The sequence below is a fragment of the Carya illinoinensis genome, chromosome 11, assembly GCF_018687715.1.
Source record: "Carya illinoinensis cultivar Pawnee chromosome 11, C.illinoinensisPawnee_v1, whole genome shotgun sequence".
Classification (NCBI taxonomy): Eukaryota; Viridiplantae; Streptophyta; class Magnoliopsida; order Fagales; family Juglandaceae; genus Carya; species Carya illinoinensis.
This window is the reverse complement of record NC_056762.1, coordinates 29,502,386-29,520,753: the sequence shown is the minus strand read 5'-3', so window position 1 is coordinate 29,520,753 and position 18,368 is coordinate 29,502,386. Positions and strand designations below refer to the sequence as shown.

General features: G+C 35.8%; 1 protein-coding gene across 1 annotated transcript; it reads right to left on the bottom strand.

Annotated features, from left to right (window-relative positions):
- Positions 1–5,818: 5,818 nt before the first annotated feature.
- LOC122281739 (AP-2 complex subunit mu-like) lies at positions 5,819–15,354 on the bottom strand. Its single transcript, XM_043093491.1, has 13 exons — positions 14,951–15,354; positions 13,337–13,514; positions 12,610–12,700; positions 11,817–11,911; positions 11,600–11,689; positions 11,477–11,525; positions 11,262–11,400; positions 9,698–9,814; positions 8,613–8,703; positions 8,387–8,529; positions 7,346–7,460; positions 6,464–6,508; positions 5,819–6,374 (listed from the first exon to the last, which is right to left on the bottom strand). The coding sequence occupies exons 1-13, from the start codon at positions 15,031–15,033 to the stop codon at positions 6,294–6,296; spliced, it is 1,317 nt and encodes a 438-aa protein (XP_042949425.1). The 5' UTR covers positions 15,034–15,354; the 3' UTR covers positions 5,819–6,293.
- Between the last annotated feature and the right edge of the window lie 3,014 nt (positions 15,355–18,368).

The following is an 18,368-nucleotide window of genomic DNA, read 5'->3' as shown; positions in this document are numbered from 1 at the left end:
AAATCAAGAGAAATTGTCTATGGATATTTCGGTCATAGTATGTCTTTCATAGTTGTGATTTATTTTAAATTTTTATGAGTTTATATTTAAGTTTAGGAAAAAATTTATATGAGGAATGTAGATTTTGAAAATTTTTGGAGTTAGGATGTGAAATCTTTAAGTTATGGATAAAATGGTCATTTTTTCACATGTAGAGGACAAAATGATAATTTTACTCTAAGTTAGCTTATTTTCATGCTTCTAATCTTTAGTGATTAACTTTCTAACTTTTAAAATACCCTCTTACAGTTCCTCGTGTTTCACACTTTATTATCGTAGAACGAGAGGATCAACGTAAGTTAGCTCTTAACTTACTATCAGTTTACTATGTATGTGTAATAGGTAAGGGAACTACAGTTTATATATGTATGTTAGCATATATTTCATGTCATGCCACGTCATTACATGTTTATCTGTTATGAATAATTTATTCTGTCACGAATATTTATCTGTTATGCATAATTTATTCTGTCATGAATATTTATCTGTTACATAATCTATTTTGCCACGTATTACTATATGTTATAAGTATGTCATATTAAGTATGCCATATGTTACATGTATGTCATATAATGTAATATTCACTATTGCAAGTATGTCATGTTAATTATGATATTTGTTACCTGCTAGGTCATATTACGAAATGCTTCTATCTCAAGTCATGTTTAGGATACTCGCGATGTAATTATTATGATTGCCCGAGCACTCTATTTGTAATTCACACGAGGTACTTTTGGTAAAATCATTTTGACTGTCAGAATGCAGTTCAAGTTCAGTTATGTAAATACTCATGGCGTAATCATTCTGATTATTAGGGTATCTTATTTAAAATACTCGTGATGTAATCATTCTGATTGTCAGAGTATTACTAGGTACTCCTGGTGTAATCATTATGATTGCTACGATACCTAATTTAAAATACTTGTGATACAATCATTTTGATTGTCTGAGTATTACTAGGTACTCCTGGTATAATCATTCTGATTGTTAGGGTATGTAATTTAAAATACTCATGATAGAATCATTCTGATTGTATGAGTATCTCTAAGGGAATATGTTGGGCAAAATCATTCTGATTGTTCACTATTCCTAACGAAATGACTAGTAGAATCATTTTGATTGTCAGAATTCAAGTCCAAGTTCATGTTGAGTAAAGAAGTCAGATCAAGTTTATGCTAAGTTAAGTTTTAGTTCAAGTTCAAATTCATGTCAAAAAGTTGAGTTTAAGCAGTTAAAGAAGTAAGATTCCAAGTTTATGTTAAGTCAAGTTTCAGATCACATTCATGTTCTGTTATGTTCATGTTCACGTTATATTTCAAATTCACGTTCATATCATGTTATATTTACGTACATGTTATGTTCAAGTTCACGTTTACTTTATGTCTCAAGTTCACGTTTATGTCATGTTATGCTCAGGTTTATGTTAAGTTTAAGTTCATGTTTATATTATGTATATTCATGACCATGCTATGATTCAAGTTCATATTATGTTTCAAGTTCACGTTCATATTATGTTGCTAGTCCATGTTATGTTTTAAATTCAAGTTCGTATCATGTCAAGTCAAATTCAATTCACGTTTCAGTTCAAGTTATGTCAATTATGTCATGCTATATGTCAAGTTATGCTATGCTTACTTACAGCTTTAAAATTATGCATTCATGCTTTTACTGCCATGCATGCCTCATTAACCTGTGTAGGAGTTTCCTGTTAACTTACTAAGACTTGTAATCAAATCTCACCATGGTAGTCCCAACTATAATTCCCCTCGAATGGTAGGCGATGTGTCAGGATTAGAGTAGGGAGCAGACATTGGTAGACTGGAGGAGGTTGACTAGACGCCGCAAACACGACGTGGAGCTTATAGCTTCCATAGTTAATTTTTGGACAGTATTCTAGTCTCATTAGTCGAGTTACATGAGTTACTCGACGAATTTTCTCAATAGTGTATTTTGGTAATATAAATATGGAGTCTGGTCTCCCATATTTTTTAGATTACAGTCTTCTGAGATTCGTGCTAAAATCATGGATGTTTATTTTGTTAAGTATGTTTGGATTACAATTTAAGTATTTGGGATATCATAAGTTTGCTACATAGTATTACTCAAAAAAAAATTATCCGCTGCGAATACTACATAATGCTAGATGAATGATAGGAATCTTGCATCTTATATGTCATGAACGGAGGTAGGTAACCTTGTGTTGCATGTCCCAATGCTTCAGATGTCCGTTCAATCCCAAGCGAAATCTGGGGGCGTCACAATTTCCCTTTGAGAGCCAATAGGCAAATCCAGCCATTCGACTGTCTTACCTCCCTCACGGCGAGTCCGGCCTTTGGACTACCCAGCCTTATTCATTTTCCTTTGAGAGTCAACATGTGGGTTCAAACATTTGACTATTTAACCTCCATCACAGCAAAATCATGGCGAGTCTGACCTTTGGACTGCCCGGCCTTATTCATTTCTTGTTGAGAATCAACAAGCAGGTTCAAACATTCGACTACCCAACCTTCCTCACAATGAAATCATGGCGGGTCTTGCCTTTCAACTACCCGGCCTTATTCATTTCATGTTGAGAGTCAACATGCAAGTCCATCTATTCAATTGCTCGACCTCCCTCACGGCGACTCTAGTCTTTGGACTACCTGGCCTTATTCATTTCCCATTGAGAGTCAACAGGCGGGTTTAGACATTCAACTGCCTGACCTCCTTCATAGTGAAATCACAATGGGTCTAGCCTTTCGACTACCCATCATTATTTATTCCCGATTGAGAGTCAATAAGCAAGTCCAACCATTCGATTGTCTAACCTCCCTCACGGCGAGTCCAACCACTCGACTTCCCGAGCTCCCTCACCTAGAAAACAATACCAACATAACATTTTCTCCAACAAACACTGAATGTTTATAGTCATGACATAACTGTCGCCAACGGGTTACTTTTGGGAAAAAGCCTCCAAGTTCTACAACTGCCTCACACGGGTTACCTTTGGGAACGAGTCTATGGACTCGGCAACTACCTAAGGGGGACCCAGGGTGTCAACGGGCTCCCTAACCACCTAGTGCGGGTTACTACAAACAAACTCTAGCATTAATACTAAAATGGAAACACCAGCAACAATTCAAATCAAAGGACAAAAATCTGCTAACACCATAAAAAACAAAAAAGTTAGAAGGATAGGCACTTTTAATGAACCTTCAAACAAACAAACTCAAAGCCAACTCATACCTCGTTGAGAGTCAACAGGCTGGTCTAGCCACTCAATTGCCTTACCTACCTCGCCAAGAGTCAACAGGCTAGTCCAGCCACTCGACGGCCCAACCTCCTTTGTGAAGAGTTAACAAGGGGAAAGGTTAGGCACTGCTCGACCTCCCAGGCACCGAACATGCAGGTAAGTCTCTCGACTGCCCAATCAACTATTGTGCCTCACCCCCCCCCCCCGCCCCTGGCCAAAAAAAAAAGCGCTTGACAGGCGAGCAAGTCACTTGACTATCTGACCTCTCTCATGCATATAAAAGCCAAACTTAACACTTGTACCAAACGCAATCGAGCTCACCTCTCGCTTATCTCACCAAGACGAGCTCCACGCTCACATCTAACACTGTAGAGTTCATCTCCTGCAACCGCCAAACTTTGCACTTGCACATAACACAGTCGAGCTCACCTACCGCCTATCTTGCCAAGACGAGCTTCACACTCATACCTAACACAATCAAGCTCACCTCCCGCTAAAGCCGAGCATCGCACTTGCCAAACTTCCACCAAAGCCAAAGCTCATCTTCCACCAAAGCCAAACTTCGCTCTCGCACCTAACATTGTCAAGTACATCTCCTAGATTTTAGTTAACACAAACCCAATGGATAACCAAGGACCTAATCATGGAATTTTTTTTTCTATGGATTTTTACGAACTTTCTCTATCGCATATTTTATCTTAAAGATTCTCATGGCCTTCTTTTTAAGTAATTTGACCTTAAGAATCACAAGCAACTAAATGAGATAAAATATCACAGGCCCAATACGATCTACCAAGCCAATCCCTAAAGAGGGATCTCATCAAAAGGGAAGAGAAAAGAGGACAAGTAGGGGACAAAGGCTGGGAAAAATAAGGTGTGTCAAGGGGAATGTGAGATGTGACATAAAGAGAGGGAAGGAGGGGACATAAAGCAAGGATGGGTAGAGGATAAAAGGAAGATTAGACCAAATGAGGGGGAAGACAACTTCAGCTTCAGTTTCAGCTTCTTCAACTTAACGACGAGAGCTACATAAAGAAGATCCCCACAAAAAAATATATCTCTAACTTCTATTGTACAACGAGGATGAGAGACCATGAAAGACTGTAAATCTATCATATTATAGTTGGTTTGCCCTCAAAATGAACCAAGGACGAAGGCCCAGTGCCGAACTACTTAAATCTGTGCATCTTCATCTCTTTTATTTTTCGTGCATTCATCTCCTATCATTACTTTGGATGTATGTATGGATGTCGTACAGCAGCACTAGATAGCCGCCAGGGGTTCCAAACCACATCGATCGAGGCTCATATTGCCATATGGGCCGAGAATAACTCTTTCTCTCCTTTCGGCCCGTTGTACTATTCTTTCAATATCAACAAACTGAAAGAGATAAAATATTTCAGACCTAATACGATATACCAAGCCCAGCCCCAATGAAGGATCTCATTAAAAGGGAAGAGAGAAGATGACTAGGAAGGGACAAAGGCTGGAGAAATAAGGTGTGTCAGAGGGAAGATGGGATGTGATATAAAGAGAGTGAAGGAATGGACATAAAGCAAGGATGGGCAGAGGATAAAAGGGGGGATTAGACCAAACGAGGGGGGAGACAACTTCAACTTTAGCTTCTTCAACCTGACAACAAGAACTCCAGAGAGAATATCTTCTCTGAAAAATAGATCTCCGACTTCTATTGTACATTAAGGACGAGATGTCATGAGAGACTGTAAATTTATTATATTATAATGGATTTTCCGTCCAAACAACCCGTGGGCATAGACCCAATGCCGAACTATGTAAATCTGTATGTTAATCTCTTTTATTTTCTCTGCATTTATCTCTATTCAATGCTATGGATGTACATACGGATGCCGTACAGCCGCACCGAACTATCACTGGGGGCTCCAAACCATGCCAATTGAGGCTCGTATCGCCATCATGGGCCAAGAATTACTCTTTCTCTCCTCCAGCCCGTTTGCTATTTTTCGACATCAATAGGATAGTTTGATAAAAGTCAAAATGGTTGAAAACTTCAAAACTAAAATTTGGAAGTTTTAATTAAATATTTTTCAAAAGATTATATTTTATAAAAAAATTATTTTGTTTCTTAATTTATTAGGGATTTTATATTTGTATTAAGAGTTTTAAAGAATAATTTTCATTTTAAGTGAAAGTGGGATGTTTTGTAATTTTGATAGTTTAGTGAGATTGCCAAATTGATAGTTTGAGAGATCATTACAGATTGCCAAATTTGGGTGTAGTTGGTAGGAACTTTTCATTTTACAGATGATTAGAATTGTACGTGCGGCTGCTTTCACATTTTCCACTGACTTCTTTATTGGGTAAGTTTTAAGTCCTTATGCATCACTTCATCAATTCTAAGAAAAATTCTACATCGTCCCTACACCACACATGATGATTTTTTTTTTTTTTTCCTTACCAATTATAAAGTGTATGGATGATGAGTAGAACAACTAATTAGTTTAAAATATATATATATATATATACAGTCAACAGAATCTCCAGCCGCTGGTGTTATTTTCAGATACATGGAATGCAAAATTCATCGGGTACTTTATTGATAGTCAACACAACAAAGGCATAAAGAGCCCTTACAGAAACCGGGATTGTACAAGGCAAAGCTCACTGAATTGCAGCACCAGAAGGATGCACCATGGCTAAAACAAACTGAGCTTCTTCCCCTTCTCCTCCTCCAAAACTAGTAAGCCTAGGCCTTGAACAAATGTATAGGTCTGATTTTACTATGTATTCTCTTCCATTATACTTGATGCTTCATTAAGTCTGAAAGAACTACAAGTACCAGGATAGTCACAATACCATTTAATTCACACACTAACAAAGCTATTTTCTTACTATATAGTATATGTTACAGGAAAAAATGAGATACTTCATAAAAGAAAACAAATTATTAAAAAACCACCAATCAAATCCTTCACAACAGACTGACAATATTTCAATCTCAACCATTTTAAGTCATCAAAAACCTTGCATCAATTTCCAGCTTCTAGCACCTAATCTCATAAGAACCGGCCTTGGTAATATATCGGACCCACTCAACAGTGTTGTAGCCACTCTTTTCCCATACCTGCAGAAAATGTGTATGTAGAACTTTAAATAACGTAAATGCTGCATTTTGTAGACATGTATGACATTCTGACAAACCAGAAAAATTACCTTCAGGAATCGAACACGTAAACCAGATGCTGTGAACATGGGAACCTGCATAAATGACGTTTAAAGCACTCAGTTGTCCAGAGTGCAATGGAATGTGTATCTTTATGTACATGCAGTTGATGCTTGACACTTAAAACCCAAAGGATGGAAATGTGTCGTATTTGTTGTTAGCCCACCATACTCTCATTGTCCCATAATTTTTGGCAATATTAAAGGACCGAAATGCAAATTGCAGAAAACTAGGAAGATTCAAGTTCACTAGAAGTCCAAAGCCCAATACCACATTTCAATCTGGTAACGCAAAATGTACATGTAACATGAGCAATCGCTCTCATGTTAGGTGGACAAATTTTGGATGATGACATAGTATAATAATTTCAAAGCAAGCCCAAAAATGATTAAACATCAGATGCCAAATTCTACATTTCTTCTTTTCTCAACCTCATTACAGATCTCAAAAAAGCCAAAACAACGGCTTTAATGTTGCACGCCCATTGGCATCTTTCAAATGCATTTTATGACTCATCTATTAAAAGAGCCCGTCCTCATTTTTTTTTTTTTTTTTTGTTTTTTTTGGGACAAGTCCATCCTCATTATTTAACTTATGATTGCCTTATAATACCTCAGGAAACATATTTTAAGAGTAGTGGAAAAAAGGAGCCCCCAGAACTTCCATTTCTCACTGGTGGATTTAAAAAGATAGTAATAATCACAGAAAGACATTCGAAGTTTCATTTAGTAGTTTATAACTAATTGGCTGGTTATTCTCTTTCCTAGTCCAATTTTATTCTTGTCAAATGGAGAAAGATTATTCTTCCCATTCTTATTTTAACATGGGCATTAAGACAGACAAAAAATTAGAAATGGTCACTGATTACGCACCTGGAACTCCATCTGGATTGGTGGCCTTGTCCAAGATTTCTTTTCTGCAATTGTTGAAATCAACTCAACTTCTGCACTCATGGTTGGCTCAGTTTGACCCGGAAATTTTCTTATTCTATAAAGTTTCGAAAATATTGAAGTGAGTAACATCAATTGAACTAAAACTAGAGATGAAGTATGCAGACATGGCACATAAATACTGAATGTAAGTGACAAGCTAATTCAACTAAAAAAACTGTTGCAGGTACTGAGTAAAAGATATTTTCAGTTACAATTTTGGTTGGGGAGCGGCAGGGCTTAAAGACGAAACCAGAGGGGCCATGCTTCTCTAATATTGTATATATTAATAGTTCTGATTTCACCTCAATCATATTTCTCCCACCCAACGTGGGACTTAGTGGGACATAAAAATCTTCCCACTCAAATCCTCAACATTCTTCTCTGGGCCCATGTTGCTCTAAGAACCAAACACCATGTGCAGTTAGTAGGTCAGCTTTAGTAGCCTATATATGGTCTCTTATATGTCTCACTGAGCTCAACTCGATATATGGTTCCACATTCTTTCTTTCCTTTTTTCTCTGGAGTGCAGTAAGTGTCAGCAGAGAATCATCCTTCCAAAACTTTGCACCTTCCAGTCACCATCCCCTTTTCTGTTCCTTTTTTTCTTTCGATATCAAAACACATTAAAAAGCACCAAGGGTGTGCAAACCAGTTACAAAAAAGGCAATCCTCCCTGAGCTAAAAGTGTCAAATCTTAGGCTTTGGGAAAAAAATGTAAAAAGGAAAAGAGGAGAAGTACAGTAGGAACAAACAGAAACAGCTAAAAAAGTGTCTACTTTTTACATTGAAGAAAATACTTAATAATTCCCAGCCTGCATCAGAATTTTTTGGGAGCACATCCATGTTTAATATGAGAAGAATGCATGCAGCAATCTTCTACATACAACAGTTTAACACAATTATACCATGTTGCAAAGTTGAAATTTATTAAAAGGAACTGAAATTTTAAACTTTCAGAAGTTATCAGACAAAGACACTCACTTCCAAACCAAGCAATCAATAGCTGCATTGTACTTTGCTCGACCTGATGTCACTTGGAAACTTGTTTTTGCAGTTTGTTTTGGTACAGGTATTTTGATGACCACGCCAAGGGCAAACATTTTTGCACCAAAGACACTCTTTACCTGAATATAAACATATATAAGCTAATGGAGAAACCATTCACAGTTTCAGAGACTGGAAGCCTGTACAACTAAAAATTACAAACCTTAACATTTACTTCCATGCGTGTTCTACCAAGTTCCTTAATTGTTGGCAATACTCGGAATGGAAGATTAACACCCTCAGTAATACGATACCTATGGTAGATATAGTGACAGAGATAGACAGTAATTAAAACCCAATAAATGGACCCTCAATAAGGATATATAAAATAACAAAAACTTGGATAATAGGAGGCTAATCACATAAAAATTGTGAGACACCAAATTATTATTTTTTTGATAAGTAGACACCAAATTATAAAAGTAGTTGAAAAAAATATCCTGAATTGTAGAAATATATGAGCCTCGAGTACATTAACAAGTATCTTAATTCTTCTAATCATTGAAAGCAACAGAACCAGCATAGCTGCAAAGGTGAAGTAAGATGGATAACTTTAATTTTGAGACAGAACTGCACATGAGAATAAAACAATGTAAGGGTGAGGACCATAATGGGTGATAAATGAAATGAGGCTGTCAAAGATTTTTTCGACACAAATAATATTTAAAAGATCATAAAGCCTAAAATAATCATAAAAGTGGATCTTTAAGCAAAAGGGCACACATTCGAGAAGTGTAGAGAATGAAGTTGGACATGATGTCTAGACCCAAATCCCAAATAGCAAACTCGTGCAGCTTATTGGAATTTCATTTCTGATCTCCAAAAGTTAGGGTGTGACTAGTGTGATATCATGCTCGATAGCATCAGGTGTTTTGGCATTGATAACGTCATCAGTAAACTTAATGCTATAAAATAAAAAAGAAAGCTGGTAATCTCTCCGGCTACCAGATTCATAGATAGTTGAAATATAATTAAATATTCCATTATTACAAGAGATCACTAATAATAAAAATTAAGAATTGCCCGCCCTTTTTTCTTGATTGAAAGGAAAAAAAATAATAATAATTCTTATATAGAGCAGATAACAGATAACATAAATTGGATAAGCAGATCAGCAAGTTTACAAAAGAGAATTTCAAAGGGGGAAGGGGTGGAGGGAAGTGCATCTAGCTGCATACATTACTGCATATCAAAGATAGTGCACAGATTATATAACATATTGTTAAGTGAGAATATTTGTGAGCTTACTTCATCAATTCAAATTCACCATCTGGTGGCACAAAACTCACAGTCTTCTCTGAGTTAAACCTTGTCAAATTCACACATTGATGGAAAGTAACATCATCGAGCTCTATTGTTTTACCACTGCAAGATATAGCATTGTCAAAGAACCAACGATAAAGTGAGCAGACAAAAACTATAAAAATACTGTCCAGAACAATCCAGCACTGCATAAAAACTAGTAATTTAAAGTATATTAGTGCAAGGCCAAAATGCATGTGCAATGTCTTGAAGCAACGGATCAAATGTTTTCCCAAAAGGAAAATTACAAACTTACAATTAGTTTACAACTATTTTACCACTCTACTTAAAATGAAGGGTAGTTATGTAAAATTGAAATTATTTTTTAATGAAATGTCACAATTATATTGGTTGTTTTAAAATGAATTGTAAAGTAATTGTAATACAGTCCTAAGTGTATCATTACTCAATAGAAATAGGCTGGAACAAATAAAGAGGTAGCATCAATATTAACTAAAACAAATTAGCAAGCGATGTAGCTAATATTGGTTTTATTGTTTTGATAAGATAAGTAATCAATAATTATATTGATATAAAATGAAGGCATATCCCAAGTACACACAATGTGTTCATGAGAGATCCCTTAATAGAAAAGAGAAATATACTGAACCAGTCGGTCAGAGTCCAACATTTAGGAAATGTTTGATCTTTAGCCCGGTCTCAGGGTGAGCTTTTCCACCCCAAACCGTATCAGACCAACCGAAATATATATGATTTTTTTATATCTTTTTATATAATATATTATAAATATTATAATACAATTTTTATGTGATAAGTTGCACATTGTAACCAAGTTAAATATGCAACCGTGCTTTGGGACTTTTTTTTATTAGGAAAAAATAACAAACCAACCCACATAGACAAATTGCTTCAAATACCCTTTTTCAGCTCAGTTTTTGTCAACTGGACCTTAACAAAAAATTGGCTCAAAATGAACAAGGCCCAGACTGAATGCCCTGATAAGGCCAACCAGACAGAGAGATTGGTTTGGTCTGGTTTAAAGTCCTCCACAGACAGTCTCGGGGTAGGGAATGGTGGACCAACTGAATCAGTCCGGTAATGAATGGAGGCGATGAGGTAATCAGTCCGGTAATGAATGGAGGCGATGGACCAACTGAATCAGTCCGGTAATACCCCCCCCCCCCCCCCCCCCCCCCCCCCCAAAAAAAAAAACAAAAACAAAACAAAAACAAAAACACAGAAGAAAAGAGAAGACAAGGAGGCGATGAGGAAAGGAGGGAACAATGTAATGACAAATCAGATTTTTAATGGCAGTCACACATTGTAACTATCAAGATAATGAATGGATTAGGCACAAGTAGAAGTCAAGTCAAGCAGTCCTTTGGCTTGTATGGCCTATTCTGTATGTGGAGTGAAAACAACTAAACAAAAATTAAGGCAAAATAAAATTTTGTCAAGGGAACAAATAAGCAGATAATATGAGTGACAGAACAATAAAAAGGCATTTTAGGAAGAATAGGGAAGATTTAGAAAGGTTTCATCGAATTACCTTTTGGTGGGACGGGATTTAAGCTGCGACTCTTTCTCAAGGCCAATTTTATCATTTAAACCCAACTTAAGATCAGGCATTCCAGACAGGAAGCACTTCATAAGAATCTTCCCCGTCACATCACAACGCAGAACACTACCTATATTGAACAAACTGATTAGAAGTGACAAAATTAAGAAAGGCCATGCAAAATACAACAAAAAACCACTACCCACCTTTTGAAGACATAAGAAGATTTACACTTTCCACAATATCCAGAAAGACCTGTACAGGATAAATCTTGAAAAAATCCGGCATGGCTTTATTGAATGCAGAAAAGAAATGAAAATATTAATCACCTCATTCTTCTTATAAACTAGGCCTTCTCTTCGCCAACCAACAGCACCCGTAACTTGTAAGGTTGCATTGGGAACAGGTTTATCTGTAGGCTTTTTTGAGCATATGGTAGAAAAAATTATCAAAGCATATTTTTTTTTTCAGTAAACAAGAATATTGATGAGAACTAATAGGCATCGATGGGGGACCAAATCCTGGAATATATAACTAACAACTAACCTTGGATGAGAATGGTGAGCGCACTCCTTCCTGAGTGATGTAAAGCTTTAAAATCTCAGGAGATAGATTTTGTGGGTAACCAAAATCCATAATTTCTGCAATTATAGTGACATTGATCATTAGCACATTTACACAATTTTATTGATTCTGATTAACATATGGCCTTTCATCTGCCATTTGATGATTTACAAACATAAGTAAATTCTTTAAAAAGCAATAGAATAGACACACTGCGTATACATGCACAAATCATAGTTGACTAATGCAAGAAAACAAATGCACCCGCATTCAAGAATGATTAATACAGGATTTAATACTATCCTTCGAAATTAATCATCGAGTAGTTACATCCATCTATATTTTCCAATGCGTGTATGCAACCAAAATCATATGGAGAAAAATACATAAATATAAAGAAGATGTAATAAACAGGAGAATCAATGTAGCCTAATCATAATTGGTTTAGTTAGATATACTACCTTTTAAGTGGTATTAAGTTCAATTCATGCCACATATGTTTTCCAAATGAAAAAAAAAGTTTATGCTGCAAACTAAAACCAAACAGGTTCATAGCAAACCAGTCACGTCTCAGGTCACACGTGTCATTAAAATACCCACCAGGTAAAATGGCTTTGACTGGTTTATAGTCACACCTCATGCAACAGAAGAAATGGACTAATCTAAGTTCCATGTGACCTCACCGGCCCAAACCATCCAGGTCAATCCATCAAATAACCATGAGTAAAATTACATATGGAAATAATGGAGTGTAATTGCCTCTCAAGTTACATACCATCTAATAACTCATAAATAAGAACAAAATTATTACGGATCGCATCTTCATCAAAAGCCCCACCAAAATAAGATTTGAAAAGTGAAACAGCCTGCAATGGTAACAGAGCAAATCATTAGCATCAGCAACCATATTGCTTATGAATACAGGAAATATGTTGAAAACATTATTAACCGCTAGCATAAAGGCTGAAGACATTAACCATCAGCCAACAATAAAGTGAGCATAACAAGACATGTTTCCTGTCTCAGATAAATGATTTGAAATATGAGCATAACAACGGGCTTGGGATGAGCTGTAGACTCAAACATCCTGGGTTTGATTTTGCACAAGAAGTTCTCTTGGATTACATGAAACACAGTTTTAGCATGTGGCGTCGTCTATTCAGGTTTACTCGTTAGGGGTGGGTTTTGGTCTTGCTTTGGTGGGTTCCATGTCATTGAAAAAAAGGATTATTACCCTCACACCCAATGAGACTTGAACTCATAACCTCACTATCCACCCTATTCAACACACTCATTTAAATATGACCGGATTCTTTTAATGAGTATATATAACTGGCTTTTATCCACACATTAATGCATATATGAGGTACTTCCAGAAGCTGCTAAAAACCTGGCTGAAAACAAATATTAAAAAACTTACATGTGGGCAACAAAATCTTGAATTACTAATTCTGAAAAAACATCACAACCAGGAATGTTAATGAAAAGAAGAAGCTGACTACCTCAACGACAAACTTGAAAGCACAAGCTACATTAGCATTGCTGCTGACAACGATCACAATGTAGACATTGCTGATTCTCATGTAAAAGAAGGAGCAACCACCAATCTGTCGCACAGGACATGTACCAAGTTCTTTCGTTTGCATTATATGCACCCGGAAAGCATCGACCATATTTCCCCTAACATAAAAAAAATTAGGGTTGGTATATAGAAAACAAACAATAAAGCCATGAAACAAATTTTAACTTATGGGGCAAGAAATAAAATGTTAAAAGGAAATTACTTAGAAAATGACAAGCTTAAACAAGATATTTGATTTCACTAATACCCAAAATAAACACCGAGCGCCAAATTTCTACATGAAGCTTCAATGTCACAAATGGTCAGCATAACAGTTTCAACTAATATAACATCAATTTTCACCAAGGATGCACTTTTGTTACAACTAGACAAAATGCAGTTAGTCAATGTACACAGCATAGTTTATACAATTTAAAAAAAAAAAAGCATAACACACAATCAGTTTGTGAGAAAGTTGGACCACAAGGGTACCAATCTGTAACACGTATTTGAAACAAATGCAAAAATTAGACTTTGTAATATTTTCCAAAAGCATTATTCTTCTTTTTTTCATAATTAATAAGAGATTTTATTGCCAATAATAGGCATAGCCCAAGTACAGAGAAAATACCTACGTACACCCTAGAATATGAAAAAGATTAAAGCAAATCAAGAAAATCATCTCCATTCAATACACGAGCCTTAGCCCACAAACTCAAAGTACTAAAGAAAAACTCCCTAATTTCTCCCATCAAGTGTTCTGTCTTCAAAACACCTCCCATTCCTCTCCAACAAAAGAGCATTATTTCTAACAAGAGTTCATGCTTAAACCAATTAAAAACATGAAAGGAAGCAGACCACCTAGGCCAAGGCAGCAAATCATGTAATATGACGCAAACATGTAATGTGCCATTTCCATAAGGTAGACCTGCTATACGAACACTCTTATCACTACTACTCCACAAGAAACTATTCCAATATTTCTTAAGTTGCTTAAACACAGAGAAGCAGAAAAAGTATATACCAGTGCCTGAACCAAAAAGGCCTTTCCAAATTGCCATCCTCTTAAAAATCCTATGTGAGTAGTTAAACAGACCACAAAAACTAAGGTACTTTTTATTCAAGCCCAGGAAAATAAAACCTACTCCAGGTCACCAATTCTGGCCAATTGCAAGATCACAACGCCTACACACTTGTATGGTATGCAGAACAAATTACGGACCTTGTCCAAAATCCGATCAATAATATTTCGTACAATTTGATTTCTTATTTGGGACCTATTGAAAGCACAGCACACCCAGCACACCCATTAACCAGATACATTGAAACACCCAAAAAAAGAAAGAAGAATTAGGCAATACCCAGATAGTAAAACACCGAAATAAAGCTAACCCATTGTTCAGAACCTTATTTGAATACATAAACCAACTATCAGCATCAAAATATGGTCAGGTCGAAGCGTCACATTATTGAATTAAAAAAAAAAAAAATTAGAACCCATCAAAGTATACGTCCATAGCACCAAGAATTAATGACAGAGAGAGAGAGTGATTACCCGACGTCGTCGCGGTAGAGGCGGTTGATGAGAACATCCCCTCTGAGGTTCAGGAAGTATATAGCCGAAGCGGCCAGCGGCATGTCTGATCCAGTGGATCGCGTCCAAAATCAAGATACAAAACACTAAGATCACTAAGATGGACGCTGATGAGGTAAGAGTGGGATCTCAGATCTGCAGAAGGGACGGCGTTGGGGGCGAGACTACTGCACCGGAAATGATTGTGCTTTGAGATAGAGAGTCGAAGACGACGATGACGATGAAGAACGCGAATACGAAATAACTGTTTTTCTTTTATTTTTTCCTATTTGGTTTCTTCCGAATGAAAAGTCTCAAGCCGCAGAGCAGCTGCGGTCAGCGTATACTATTGGGTCTTCGTTTGTACAGAAACGTGCGGTTCAGAGGAAAATAAAGCCTTCTATTTTTGTTTTCTACAGAAAATAAGCCTTCTTTTTATTTCACGTGTATTCTCATATTAATCTATTATTAATATAAACAAATCATTCATCTTTCAGAGACAGGCAGATCGATGGGCACCTAGGGAGCATTATAAAAAGGTGAATTTCAGTTGGGTCATTTTCTATTCTTTAAAAAGGAGGCTTTGGATGTTAAGTTTTATTAGGTATAAATAAAATTACATATTAATTTGTATATTAATATTGATTTCTTTATATTTAAATTTTAAATTAGTATTATTTTTAATAAAATTTATTTATTATCTAATCACAATAAATTAATACACATATTAATAAATAATTATATTTACAATTAAATTATTTCTGGAATGTTTGGATGATCACGTCTCACGGTACAAGATGTTTTGATGATGTGTGGAAGGACAATCCCAAAGGCTGCAATTGACCCTGAATCCTCCCTCCATTTCCAATTCCTCGTATCAATCCTTCGAGCACCATCCATATAGTTCTCTAAACAAACAAGGGATTTGGTGAAGATTATCTTTGCGTACAAAAAATTATTATGGGGGAGCATTTTTCCCAGAAAATGCTGGAAAACAAAGAAGCAGGGTACCGAGTAAGAAGTGATCTTTATGCATGTTTTGATATGAGAAAAATTTTACATGAAAATATTATACCGCATATTTCTACTTAATTAACATGTGATTTGTTATTTTTACATTCTATTTTAGTACTTAAATATGTGCGTGTTTAAATTGAAGAGCAAAAATTACAAATCACATATTGATTAGGTGGACCTAATCAATATTGTATTTGGCACTAAAAGTGATTTTGTACAGGGAGGTTGATCATAGACAATGTGTTTATAGCTTATGAGTTGGTTCATTAACTAAAGTAGAAGAGAGAGGAGAAGAAGGGGTATATGTCTCTGAAGTTAGACATAAATAAAGCCTATGACAAAATAGAATCAAATTTTTTGGAAAGAATACTGCAGAAGACATGTTTTGCAAGTAGTTTGGTCCAGCTTATTATGAAGTATGCATGTTAAATCAGTCTCTTTTTAAGTGTTGTTTAATGGTGTGACCACTGATCCTATAATTCCTAGCAGAGGTTTTAGATAAAGGGATAGCAGGCAAGGGGATTCACTATCCTCTTGCCTATTATGTATTGAGGATCTCATAGGTTTATTTAAAGCAACTGAATCAAGTGGTTCTGTAATGGGAGTAAGAATTTATAAGGGGAAAATTCTTATTGCAGTCCTCTTTAAGAAACCTGCAATACAGAAATAATGAAATGGAGCATTTCATTTTAATGAAACACTGTGTTTCATTCATTTAACGGAGACCAGCAAAACACTGCAGCCCTTTCATTCATTTACCAAATCTTCTTTGAAGCTGTTTCGATAAACCCAACAAACCCAGTCTGATACCCAGCAACTTCGGCACCGTCACCCAACAGCTTCGGCACCGTCAAGGCTCCCCATCGCCGTCGCAGCTTCCAATCGGCGTAGAGCTACATCATCATCACTCAGAGAGCAGCAAAAAAACACTTCTCTGCTGTAAGTAATTTTACAAGTATAGTCCATCTTATTTTTCTTTTCCCTTCGTGTTTTGTGCTGGAAAATTGGTGTTTGATTATGGTAATTCGTGTTTAATAATGGAAAATCGTAGAATATGTAGATGAAATAATTTACTTATTGTCACATTATAAATTTTTGTTAAGATCTTTACTTGTAATTAGAAATTTTCTGGTTTTGATTGTGTGCACTCTAAATGTTTGTTAAAATGCCTCTTTGGTTATTAACAAATCAATTTTAGCAAATTGTAAGTAATATGAACTTCAAAACTTTTACTCTATGTTATTATCTAAAACTCTTACTCTTACTCTATTTTGTAAGTAATTTTAGTATAAGATCAAATTGATGGGTCATCCAAGGTACATTGAAACATTGTAAGTAATTTTACTCTACGTGATTACTCTGCATCTCACTTAAGATGGCTCATTCAAGATACATTGAAGCATTTTGCATTCTTCACTACACTCCCACCAACTAAGTACTATTATTCGAACTTGGAACATGCTACCACAATATATATATATAGTAGTGGGTCATAAAAATTTCAACCAGGGAAGTTACTCATATTTTGCACTAATTTATAACCAATATTTGGGCATATCTTTTTTTCATTTTTAAAACTTTTTTTTTAATAATAGAAGAAAATCAGCCATCGAGAGAATTAATGGCAATCGAAATGACAGGGTACTCGAACAAAAACAAAACATTCTAACACCAATTTGGATTAAGCACGTTATGATCTATAATAAAAAGCAGAAAGAAATACGACAAAAGTACAAAGATAAAGCTTATATACCTACTATATATGGTTGAAGTTGAGAGCTTTGAAGCCAGACAACCAGCGACATTATTGGCATACACGCTTAGATTAACTGCATCTTATTACTAAATACATCCATGCACAGACACCATATATATAAGGGATTTAACTACATCTTATTGCTACCAATTCATCTCATATGGCATCATCTTCTTTCCGACACACTTCCCAACTTGCTTCAGTCTCTTAAATTGGCACACATGATGGTCAGATTATGCTTTCACTACACTCCCACCAACTTTCACTTTTTTTTTCTTCCATATAAATTCAGTTGAACATGATCTTACATAATAATATTTTACATAACTAACTGCTGTAGGCATATAGCAGGGCAACATAACACAGTTTCAAAAAAAACTTTTGTTCTTGATACGCAATGTCTTCTTCATTGCATTCTTCGAATCATGCTCCAAAATGTTTATGCGGAGAGATAACACGTCTAAAGTTATCAAAAACACCAAAAAATCCAATGCGACCTTTTTATTCATGTCCAAATTACAATAGAGAGGTAAATATTAATTAGTCTTGTTTGTGCAAACATTGTTGTATTAATTCTAATTTTCCACACTGATTAGATGTTTGCTGCAGGAAAGGTCATATTGCGAG